The following is a 12,911-nucleotide window of genomic DNA, read 5'->3' as shown; positions in this document are numbered from 1 at the left end:
GGGAGGGGATGGGATATGGAGTTCTGGTGGTGGGAATTGTGTGGAGTTGTACCCCTCTTATCCTGTGGTTTAGTTAATGTTTCCTTTTTATAAATAAAAACTTTAAAAAAGAAAAGAAACAGACTGGGGATATGGGTTGACCTGCCAATGCCCATGTCCAGCAGAAAAACAGTTATAGAAGCCAGAACTCCCATTTCCTGCACCTGAAAGAAAAAGAATTTTGGTTCATACCTTCTGAGGGATAGAAATCTTAGGGGAAGATGACCAAAGGGATTTGAACCTCAATGCCATCAGGATCCAGAGAGGAAGAGGAAGAAAGGAAGGACATTCGGAAGTAGTAATAGGTGTAGGTTCCTAAAAAGGAAGAGAAGGCAGGGCCATAGAAAAAATAGGAAAAGAAGAAGGAAAAGGAGGAGGAAGGAAGAGGGAGGAGGGGAGAAAAAGAAAAGAAAAAAGAGATTCACCTTTGTGACTCAAGGTTCTTGATCTCTTCTTGTGCAAATAGAAGGTAGAAGGCAGAACTCATAGTAAGAGCTAGAGGTCATCGCTCTAGTGTTCAGGCTTAAAGTTTTCCAAGCACTGATTTTCTTTTACTTCTTTTTTCTTGTTCTCTAATAGTGTCTCAGTCGAGAACAAGGTATTCAATGGATAAAAAAAGAAAGACTACCAGCGTTTCTGGAAAGTGATTGCTACTTTGAATACAGGTATTATAGTTCTATCAATATACATGTTTTGCATGCTTATTTTTAAAACCAGAAAGCATTTTTCTGTACTTAATAATTATATACCTTCTTACTCATTAGAATTGGGATGCCATTTGACATATAGTGTAAGAATATTAGAGCAGTGGTAAAAATCACTTAACTTAAAAAAATATTTCATGGAAATAGTTTATAATAAATGTACTTTGGCTGTGAATATATATATATATATAATTTATTTTAACCAGAGCACTGCTCAGCTCTGGGTGATGGTGGTGCAGGGGTTTGAACCTGGGACTTTAGAGCCTCTGGCATTAGAGTCTTTTTGCATAACATTATGCTATCAACTCCCACCCCATCATTATATATTTTAAATTATCTTTTGTCTTTGACAAATGTTATTTCTAAACATTCTAAATTTTTTGTTTAAATTTGACATTTTATTAGGGAAAAACTTTAAAATCAAAATAAATTAGCTAAAGCAGAATAATTATTAATCAATTGGTATTTTGTGAATAAAGCACATATTTTTAGCAGATCCCAAGAGAAGTATTATTCAGTATTAGGAAGGATTGACCTCAAGACATGAAGTAAAAAGAGAGGGTTTTTTTTTTTTTCTTTTCCCTGAATCCTACTGTACTTGAAACTTATTTCAATTGTGTATGATTTATAAAATGCAGGTTAGCCAAACTGGTCTCACAAGTCAGATGGAGTGAATCAGGCATGAATATCATAGTAGGCACCGATTTTTCTCCCTGGGTCCTGAAAAAGACAACTACTCCACCGCCTCCTGCTGTTGAAGACGATGAAATTATAATTATGAAAAAGTTCTACATATCTCTTGGCGAGGTAAACATATGAGTGTTTCATTATGAACTGTTACTTCAATGAAATAAAATTTAGAGAAATTAATTACATTTGTACCACTTGAACAGGGAAAATGATTACCAATACATGTACTTTAAAGCAAATTTAGCAAAAATTCTTGTGGATCTATGCTGATTCATTTCCTCTGCATTATTTCAACTGAAATATAATTAAACTTACTGTCTTCATCTGTGTGAAGGAGCAGATGCAAGATTGAAGAACATGAACACCTGAGAAGTAAGAGTGACTTGAATTATAACCATCATTTCATAGTTAGTTTAAAATTATTTTGTATTGGGAGCCAGGCAGTGGAGTATCCAGTTAAGTACACACAGATTAAGTACAAGGACTGGTGCAAGCTCGGATCTGGGTTCAAGTCCTACTTCATGAATGGCAAAGCAGGTTTGCAGGTGTCTGTCTTTCTCTCTCCCTCTCTATCTCCCCCTTCTCTCTGAATTTCTCTCTGTCTTATCCACTAAAATGGAAATTTTGGCTGCCAGGAGCAGTGGATTTGTAGTGCAGGCACCGAGCCCCAGCCATAACCCTGCCTTAGTCGGGGAGTCCTGAGATTCCCAAACAGACATGATGGACCTAGACCTCCAATAAATCCCTCTCTCCATTGTTACTGGTCATCTATATCCGGAAAAACACAATAGACACCTTTGTGGGACCCCATAGGACCTTGCCCTCACCATGGATCAACAACGGCAGAGAATGTTCCATCTTCTGAAGGGAGGCTGGACAACATATATATTTTTTTAATTTAAAAAAGGAGACATTAACAAAACCATAGGACAAGAGGGATACAACTCCACACAATTCCCACCACCAGATCTCCATATCCCATCCCCTCCCCTGATAGCTTTCCTATTCTTTATCCTCTGGGAGTATGGACCCAAGGTCATTATGGGATGCAGAAGGTGGAAGGCATCATGCTGGCATCTGGAACCTGGTGGTTGAAAAGAGTTAACATACAAAGCCAAACAAACTGTTGAACAGTCATGGACCTAAAGGCTAGAATAGTGCAGATGAAGTGTTGGGGGATACTCACTGCAGACTATTGTGTACTTTCAGGTATATATTTTGCCCTAGTTTATGGATATTTGTGAACATATGCTCTATCTCAGGGGATCTGATCTATATCTAGGTTTTGGGACTTTGTTAGGAAGTGAACCGCCTGGAATGGAATCAGAGGATACTATGAAAGGAAAGGTCTCACCTGAGTAATGAAGCTGAAGGGTTGTCATTCCATACCTGAAGTCTCAGGACACAGTCTGAAGTGAAGCATGTTGAGGTGGTACTCGTGTTAATTAGGTTGGGATCGGCAGATGCAATATTATTTGGTATGAATTAAGAGACGCATGCAGGAAAGTGCACCCCACCCTAAAGTTCCAGGACTGGGGGAAATAAAGGCTCAATAGGGAAAAGGTGAGTTCCTGCTGTCTTAGGGTTCAACAAGACAATAGATAAGTTATTGTTATAATCATATTGTTTGGTAAGTGGGTTAACTTTGAAAAATCCCTTTGTTAGATTTGATAGAGGAGGGCAAGACTGATGGAGGAGAGAGAGATAGACACCTACAGACCTGCTTCACCACCTGTGAAGCAATGAAGCAACACCCCTTGCAAGTGAGAGGCCAGGGCTCAAACCTGGATCTTTACACAGGTCCTTCCACCTTGCACTATGTACGCTTAACCCTGTGCACTGTTGTCTGGCCCCTTTCTTGCTTTTTTTAAAAAATATTTATTTATTTAAATATGTATTTATTTTGGATAGAGACACAGAAACTGGGGGGGGGGGGAGGTAGAGAGGGTGAGAGGTAGAGAGGCACCTGCAGCCCTGCTTCACCGCTAGTGAAGCTTTCCCCCTGCAGGGGCTTGAACCTGAGTTTCCGTTTACTGTAACGTGCACTTAACCAGGTGTGCCTCCACCTGGTCCCCAAGACTCTCCTTTCTATGTCTGCTTTATGCTCTAGCTTTGTTGTTGTTGTAAATTAACTATACATGTGTGTTAGTGTTTATCTTAGTTCTTAATCTATCTTTGATTTTTTTTTTTCTGATATAAAGCATACTTCTTTCCAGGTTAGTTTATATATTTTCAATAACTTCTGAACTTGAGGATTTAAACTTCTTTTTGCCTTTGAATCAGTTAAACCATGACTATACTTAAGGATTGAGATTTATGATAATTAGTGATACTTCTTTGAGTCTTGGCTGTGTAGTCTAAACATGAATTGACTGGTCTCTAAAGAGTGTAGTTGAGTGGTCTGGGAGGTGGCGCAGCGGATAAAGCATTGGATTTTCAAGCCTGAGATCCTCAGTTCAATTCCTGGAAGCACATGCACCAGAGTGATGTTTAGTTCTTTCTCTCTCTTCCTATCTTTCTCATTAATAAATTAATAAAATCTTAGAAGAGTGTGGTTGAAATAGCTAATTGTTTTCAGTGTTATTGATGACTTCTTTCTCTGCTGTCTTCTATCATCTTTGTGTAATTAAAATAACAAGGGCTTTGGTATGCTCGGCACAATTCCCTAATTATTTTGACATTTTCTTAGGATATTGCTTAGGATATTGCTTGTCGTGAATAGTCACTCAATGAATATATGTTGAATGGCCATTTAGCTAATTATTTATGGGGTTAGGTATGTAACAGCCTCATATGTCAGAGATCCTGGGTTCAATCCTTGGCACAAAAAGAAAAAAAAGAAGAAGGAGAAGAAGGAAGAAAGGAAAAGAAATATTGGAAGAAAGAGAAGAAAAGGAAATTGATTTCAATGTTTTTGTCCACTTAGGAAACCCTACCTGTAAGAGGAATATTGGCTACATAGCCGACATAGTCTTGCTTCCCATCTCATTTAGTGACCTGAGTTGCTCTGTTAAATCTGTAGGGTGTATTGGGAAACAATATCTATTTAATTAGCTAAGAGCCTTGCCTCTTCTGTGAACTTCCTTTAGGCTATGAATCAGCCAATTGATTCAAACAGAGAAAGGAGAAATAAGAGTAATGCTCAATATTACTTTATCTGCTTCTCTAGAACAACTTGGATTCTTTCAGAAAAATAAGTGAGGACACTACTAAGAAAACCAGAGGGCTTTCCACAGAGTAGACGTAGGGGATTAGAGCTGCTGGGGAAAATTAGCTGGGGAATTAGATCTGCTGACACAACAAAAATGGAATGTTAATCCAGGGGCAGGGGTAGTCTGGAATCAGTCTTTAGGAGTATCTAATCTAAATCAGTCTTTAGGAGTATCTAAAGTTGTGAAAATGGAATCTAAGGGAAAAAGGCAGCTGGGCTTGGAAATACACTTTCAGTGCTACTGAGAATAAGTCTTTGTCACACCAGGAGGGGTTGTTAAAGACATTGAGTCTGGTCAGTATTGGAGACATGAAATAGTTGGGAAAGATGTAAATGGGAGCAGCTGGCAAAGATATAGTCAAAGACTGATAAGCAGAAAGGAGGACTGTGTTTTCAGTGGAATGGTGAAGGAGAATTTGATAGGTATTGGACTCATTTTCCCCCCCTTCATTCATCTAAATATGAAAATATTCTGAACTGAAATTTCTTCCCATTATTCTCTTAGGTAATGAGTGTGTGTGTGAGTGTGTGTGTGTGTGTGTGTGTGTGTGTGTGTGTGTGTGTACACAGTGTTGTTTTCTTTCCTGGCCTAACTTTTCCTTTTATATATTGTACTATGCAAATTGAATATTATTATAGTGATTTGTACAGATTTGTGGTTGGAAGAATATTGCTAATTATATGTTAAACAAGTGTACTCCTTTTTTCCTAGGCCTCCTATACTCAGACAAAAGATTGGTTTGCATTAGCTAAACAATGTCAGCAAACAGTAACAACCTTTTCATTACCTACTTATGTAAGCCACAACAAAATTGAATCATCAGCTGTTTCATCTGTTCCTGGTAAGCAGAAAAGGACAGAATGACATCGGAACTCCTCTCTTCTTTTAAGTTCTTAGTTGTTGATGTTCTAACCTTGTAGTATAATGCTTTGTGGGTGGGGAGAAAAAATTTTTCCTTCCACCCTGTCCTCTAACTCCATTTCATATTATTGATATTTTTGAAGAGGTAACTTGGAAAGGTGAAAGTAAGATGTATTTAGAATCCAACTGACATGTACTTATGACTTCTTATGAGTTGCTCTTCTTCTGGGAGCCTCACTTTTTTCATCTGTAACATAAGAATAATGATTTATGGGGGCCTGGCAGTAGTGCACTGAGCTAAGCACACAAGTGCAAAGCACAAAGGCTGGCGAAAGAATCCTGGTTCAAGGGAGTCGGGCTGTAGCGCAGCGGGTTAAGCGCAGGTGGCGCAAAGCACAAGGACCGGCATAAGGATCCCGGTTCGAACCCCGGCTCCCCGCCTGCAGGGTAGTCGCTTCACAGGCGGTGAAGCAGGTCTGCAGGTGTCTATCTCTCTCTCCCCCCTCTGTCTTCCCCTCCTCTCTCCATTTCTCTCTGTCCTATCCAACAATGACAACAACAAACAATAAAACAACAAGGGCAACAAAAGGGAATAAATAAAATAAATATTAAAAAAATTAAAAAAAAAAAAAGAATCCTGGTTCAAGCCCCCAGCTCCCCGCCTGCAGAGGGAGTCCCTTCTTAAGAGGTGAAGTAGATCTGCAGGTGTCTGTCTTTCTCTCCCCCTCTGTCTTCCCCTCCTCTATTTGTTTCTATCTGTCTTATCCAACAACAATGACAACAATAACAGAGAAAAAAAAAAGGTGGTCTCCAGGAGCAGTGGATACGTAGTGCAGGCATTGAGCCCCAGCAGTAACCATGGAAGCAAAAAAAAAAAAAAAAAAAACCACATACACACACACACACACACATAAAAGAATATATATTTAAATTATAGGCAAATTTATGGTCTAGTGGTTGGTATCCAATAGGTGAGGTGCCATTTGTTTTAATAGTATCACAGTGATGGGGCATTCATAAATACTTAACTTTTTCAAAGATAGTCATAAGACAGTATTAAAACATTTACTTCAGTTGTGTTACTTGGATTAATATTTTTAAAATTATCCATTTGTAATAAATATATGTCAATCTTCTATCACAGTTTACAAAAATATTATTATGCCCTTAAATTGAGTTGATACTTCCCTTCTCATCTCTTAAAAATAAATAGTAGTTTAGCAGGGATAGATAGCATAATAATTAGGCAAAGAGACTCTCATGCCTGAGGCTCCAAAGTCCTAGGTTCAGTCCCCTGTACCACCATAAGCCAGAGCTGAGCAGTGCTCTGGTCAAAAATAAAATAAAGTAATATAAAATAAAATGCAAACAAAAAAGAAGTAATAGTTTAAGGAATTAGAGTTTTCCTTCTTTTGAAAAGTTCCAGCCATTTTTCACCTTAGCAAGCAGATAAAACTCAACTGTGGAGAGCTTTAATGATAGAAAGATTTCATGAGAACAGAAAGAACCTTCCAGAATCAGGGGCCATTAATACTCAATAGTGCGGGGGGGGGGGGTTTGCTAGGGGGCGGGAATATGAAATGATTGAGGAGAGGTGCTTATCAGTTCACTGGCAGGTCTTAACTTAGTTCCTTTGAGAACTGTCTACAGCACCTGGGGACAATAATTCTGTAATATCTAGAATTGAATTTAAATCTAGATAAAGAGGAAAATAACTGCTGCCAAGGAGGTGTTGGACCTTTATGCATGATATTCTGACTTTGATCTGGCAATGCATGTCCAGGAGTGAGACTCTGGTTCTCTCTCTCTCCCACCCTCTTTGTCATAAATAAATAAATAAATAAATAAATAAAGTATACAGAAGAGGAAAATAACCTCTGTGAGTGAAAATGGCAGAATTTATAGGTTTCTTCTTGTTTTTCTTTTCTTTTAAAAATATTTTAATTAATTTTTTTAGTTGATAGAGACAGAGAGGAATTAAGAGGAGAGGGGAGACAGAGAAGGAGTCAGAGAGACATCTGAAGCCCTGCTTCACCACTTGTGAAACTTTCCCCCTGCAGGTGGGGAGCAGGGGCTTGAACTTGCATTCTTGTACACTGTAATGTGTGCACTTAACCAGGTGCGCCACCGCCTGGTCTCCCCTGTTATTTTTCTAAAACAGTAAAATACAAATTTAAAGAGTAAAAGTAGTGTCAGTAGAAATGTCTGCCTTGCTTGCTATCTGCAATTCTGTCATATTGAATGCTTTTATAGCTTTCCAAAAGTCTAACCTCTCAATATTGGGGGAGATGATTTATTTTCAGTGGAAATTGTCATATAACATTTTCAGTTTATTGAGATTTGAGAAGCATTACTAAGAAAATTGTCAGTGAGGGTGGTTTTTTTGTTTTGTTTTTGTTTTTTTGCTATGTCTCTCTGTTCTTGTCTCTATCTGAAATAGTCAACCTGTAGAGGCTGGCAAAATAGCTCACTTGAATAGAGTGCTGCTTTGTTATGTCTGTGAACCAGATTTGAGCCTGACCTCCACTGCATTAGAGGAAGCTTTGATGCCCGAAAACGTCAATCCAGGAAAATGAAGTCCCAGAGATGACTAAAAGAGATGGAAGTGGGATAGGGAGAAGGAAAGAGAGATTAAAATCCATATTAGAAAAAGTATAAAAACAGTCCATTTGATTTAGATTTATAAACCTTCATAAATAACCTTTATTAATTTGTAACTTTAACGATATATTGTAAGTATGATAACAGTGGGACCTAATAAAATAGTGAATTAACTATCCTGAACTCTAGGCATTCAACCTCACCAATGTGCCCTGCAACCTCATCTTCCCAGAGCCCTACCCAACTAGGGAAAGATAGAAATAGGCTGGGGATATGGACCAACCTGCCAATACCCATCCAGCAGAGAAGCAATTACGGAAGCCAGACCTTCCTACCTTCTGCACCCCAAGAAGAATTTTTGGCTCATACTCCCAGAGGGGGAGAAATGTTAGGGGAGGATGACCAGGAGTCTCTGAACCCCAATTCCATCAGGACCCAGAGAGAGAATAGGAAAAAGTAAAGACATTCAGAAATAGCAACAGGTGTAGCTGTGATTTTAAATGGAAGAGAAGGCAGGACCATAATAAAAATGGGAAATATATAGAAATAATTGTCAACCCATATCTGTGACCTTGGGAGAATCACTGCCATTTCCAATGGAGGGAATGAGAGCACAGGACTCTGGTGGTGGGAAAGGTGTGAAATTATACCTCTGTTATTTTGTATTTTGTAAATTACTAATAGAACATTTTAAAATAGTGAATTAAAAATAATTACTGATTTTGGGCCAGGGGAATAGCTGACCCAACAGAGTATAGACTTCTTTCCATGTGTATAGCCCTGGGCACACCATCTGGTACCCACGTAGCTGCATAAAACTGCAGCAGTGCCATGACATATCTTCACTCTGTCTGTCTGTCCCTGCCCCCTCTCTCTTTTTTTAACATAAAGAATGAAAAAATCGACCTGGGAAAGCCACTCAGTGGAGTTATCATGCGTGTGTGAAGCCCTGATGCCACATTAAAAAAAAAAAACGCTGATAAAAATCCCATTCTGATTTGTTCATTTATGATTTCGTTATCTGGTTTTTGACTTACCATACTAGCTCTGCTTTGTCATACAATGGAATATGAAAGCACCTACAATGTACTTTATAATGTACATGTTCTAACTCTTTAACACAATCACCTTAATACTTATATTTTATATCATCTTGAGGTATTGTAACTTAAAAATATATCATGGTGACTCACTTGTTAGATTGTACACATTATCTTGCTCAAGGACCTGGGTCTGAGCCCCTGGCCACCGCCGGGGAGCACCTTCAGGGGCAAGCTTCACAAGCAGGGGAGGGGTGCACCATTCCTTTCACTGTTTTGATATCTATATTTCCCTCTCTTACCTTATCAAAAAAAAAAAAAAAGGATTACCCTGGTGGCAAAAATAAATAAATTAAATATCTTTTTTTCCCTCTGGTCTTTTCGAAGATCTTCTGTATTAGGGATGTTACATAAAACAGTTATCCCCACTAATGTCCAGGAAGGAAAGAAATGGTAGCTTCCAGTTATGTCTCTACTAGTCCCAAATGTAACGTTAGATTTCTGAAGACACTGATTTTTGCAGCCACTACCTGTGATAAGTCCTGATTTTCACCCTCATTTTTATAATGTCTCATTTATAATAATAGCTATTGTATGTACATCATATCTAATAACCTTTTATGACTTGATACAGAGAATTTTGTCTTTGATGATGGAGTTCACCCTATGATTAAAAAAGACCCATCTAAAGTCACTCAATTAAGTTCTGAATCTGATGAAGACGAGGAAGAGAATGGGTCTACATCTCTACAAGACACAGCCTCTCAAGCTCTTCTGAGAATCTATCTTGAATGTCAACAGAATGGTGAAGAAAAACTGACACTACACTTCTTGACTTCTGAAGAATTTTTAAAATCTTATGTTTCCTCTATTTTGAGAGTAGCAATTAAGCAAATTACTGGGGGACAAATTGAAGAAAGCCCAGATTATGTAAATTTCAAGAATGTATCAGAAGTAGTGTTTGATTCACATTTCGATCCTATCTTTGATAAGAACACTTTGTTCAGTGGAGCAGTACCAGCCACAAAGGAAAAGTTGGAAGAAGAATCTGAAGAAACAAGTTTACAAAGTGAGAGCACTGGATCAGGAAGTAGGTCTGATCGGTGTGTTTCTCGCAAAATTTATTACATTGGTAATAGAAAAGAGTTTGAAAGATTTAAGACATTTATAAAAGGTACATTAGGAGAGCGATACTGGTGGCTATGGATGGATATCGAAAGGTTAAAAGTTCTTAAGGACCCTGGAAGACATCAAAGGTATTTATTTTTCAATAGTTAAAAAAATGATAGTATATTAATATATTGTTTAACGAAACTTCTTACAAAGTGGTGAGAGTCTAGTTTAGATTATTTAACCATGGACAGAAATCCTGAAATAAATATAAAAGATCAATTTATCTGTTTAGATAAATGAATAATAGAAAAATATACCTTGTTATTTTTTTTGATTTAATTAATTTTAGAATTTCACAACTTTCAGATAGTAATAGTCACAATTGTTTGTGTTTGCCTGTTTCTTCTCATAGACTCAAATCTTATTTTGAATTATTATTTTTTTATGATTATACTCCCTTTTGTTGCCCTTGTTGTTTTTTATTGTTGTTGTAGCTATTATTGTTGTTGTTATTGATGTTGTCGTTGTTAGATAGGACAAAGAGAAATGGAGAGAGGAGGGGAAGACAGAGAGGGGGAGAGAAAGACACCTACAGAACTGCTTTACCACTTGTGAAGCGACCCCCCTGCAGGTAGGGAGCTGGGGGCTCGAAGATTTAATTATTTTTATGACAACCCAGTGATATTTTTAAAAAAATATTTATTTATAAGAAAGAGAATGAACCGGGGGTCGGGCGGTGTCGCAGTGGGTTAAGCGCATGTGGCGCAAAGCGCAGGAACCGGTGTAAGGATCCCGGTTCGAGCCCCCGGCTCCCCACCTGCAGGGGAGTCGCTTCACAGGCGGTGTAGCAGGTCTGCAGGTGTCTATCTTTCTCTCCCCTTCTCTGTCTTCCCCTCCTCTCTCCATTTCTCTCTGTCCTATCCAACAACGAATTGCGTCAACAAGGGCAATAATAATAACCACAACGAAGCTACAACAAGGGCAACAAAAGGGGGAAAAAAATGGCCTCCAGGAGCGGTGGATTCATGGTGCAGGCACCGAGCCCAGCAATAACCCTGGAGGAGGAAAAAAAAAAAGAAAGAAAGAGAACGAACCAAAGCATCACCCTTTTACATACACTGCCAGGGATTGAACTCAGGACTTCATGTCATGTCCCAGTCTACTCAAGTAATATTTAAAAAATTGTTATTAATAGTATGTTACATGATTGTAAGATTGCAATGTATAGTTCCATACCGCAGCCACCAAAGTCCTATATCCCCATCCTCCTACCTCCCAAATAACCACAGTTTTCACAGATCTTAGAAACATGGGCCCAGGCCATGGCACACCTGGTTAAGTGCACATACTATGAAGAGCAAGGACCCACTCAAAAGGTGCAGGTTCAAGTCCCAGCTCCCCACCTACATGGGGGTCACTTCACAAGTGGTAAAGCAGGTCTGCAGGTCTCTCTCTCTCTCTCCCCTTCCCCCCCTGTTCTATTTCCCCTTCCCCTCTCAAATTCTCTGTCCTATCCAATAAAAGGGAAAAAACTAGCTACGAGAAGCAGTGGATTCATAGTGCTGGCAGTGAGCCCCAGCAATAACCTTGGAGGTAAAAAAGAAATAGTTTGCTTGCTTTTTTTTTTGGCATTTCTATCCATTTTATCCCAAAGGACACAATATCACTTTTTTAAAATTTTTATTGCAGAGTAATATTCTAGGGACTATACATCCCATAACTGTTGATGGGCATTTAGGCTGCTTCCACTCTTTTGATATTATGAATAATGCAGCTATGAACACAGGGGTGCATATGTCCCTTCTAATTAGTGTTTGAGTGTCCACTGGATAAATGACTAAGAGTGGTATTGCTGGGTCATAAGGTCATTCCATTTTTATTTGTTTAAGGACTGTCCATACAGTCTTCCAAAGGGGCTGTATCAGTTTGCATTCCCACCAGCAGTGAAGCAGAATTACTTTTTCTCCACAACCTCTCCAACATCTGTCATTTCCTGGTTTGTTGATATAAACCATATTCTCTTAGGTGTAAGATGACATCTCAGTATAGTTTTTTTTTTTTTTTTTTGCCTCAAGGGTTATCGCTGGGGCTCAGTGCCTGCACTACTCCTGGAGGCTATTTTCCCCTTTTGTTGTCCTTGATTATTGTTGTTGCTGTTATTGTTGTTGTTGTTATTATTGTTGTTGTTATTGCTGTCCTCGTTAGACTGGACAGAGAGAAATAGAGAGAGGAGGGGAAGAGAAAGGGGGGGAGAGAAAGATAAATACCTGCAGACCTGCTTCATCTCCTGTGAAGCGACTCTCCTGCAGGTGGGGAGCCGGGGGCTCGAACTGGGATTCTTACAGCTGTCCTTGCACTTTGCGCCATGTGCACTTAACCTACTGTGCTACTGCCCCATCCCACCTCAGTATAATTTTAATTTGCATTTCTCTAATGATAAGTAAGGTAGAGTATTCATATGTGTGTGGGCCATGCATATCTCTTCTATAGAAAACTGTTTAGTTTTTTGTCCCACTTCAAGTAATATATTTTTGTAGAATAAATAAAACAAAGTGAACGAACTGTCTCTAAGACTTTATGAAAACTATGGTTATAATTGAGAGAACTTTGGCACAGAATTTTGGTGGTGGGTGTGGTGTGGAAGTATACCC

At 38.7% G+C, this 12,911-nt stretch overlaps 1 protein-coding gene across 4 annotated transcripts in view; it reads left to right on the top strand.

Annotated features, from left to right (window-relative positions):
* RGS22 (regulator of G protein signaling 22) overlaps positions 1-12,911 on the top strand; it is a 194,574-nt gene that overhangs the window by 56,209 nt on the left and 125,454 nt on the right. For all 4 annotated transcript variants that reach the window (XM_060196009.1, XM_060196010.1, XM_060196011.1 and 1 more), the window contains exons 5-8: positions 619-704; positions 1,382-1,550; positions 5,357-5,486; positions 9,782-10,403. In XM_060196009.1, coding sequence (XP_060051992.1) covers positions 619-704; positions 1,382-1,550; positions 5,357-5,486; positions 9,782-10,403 — 1,007 coding nt within the window. The remainder of the gene's footprint in view (positions 1-618; positions 705-1,381; positions 1,551-5,356; positions 5,487-9,781; positions 10,404-12,911) is intronic.

This window comes from Erinaceus europaeus, chromosome 8 (genome assembly GCF_950295315.1).
Source record: "Erinaceus europaeus chromosome 8, mEriEur2.1, whole genome shotgun sequence".
NCBI classification, from domain to species: domain Eukaryota; kingdom Metazoa; phylum Chordata; class Mammalia; order Eulipotyphla; family Erinaceidae; genus Erinaceus; species Erinaceus europaeus.
This window is presented reverse-complemented; position numbering and strand designations above follow the sequence as displayed.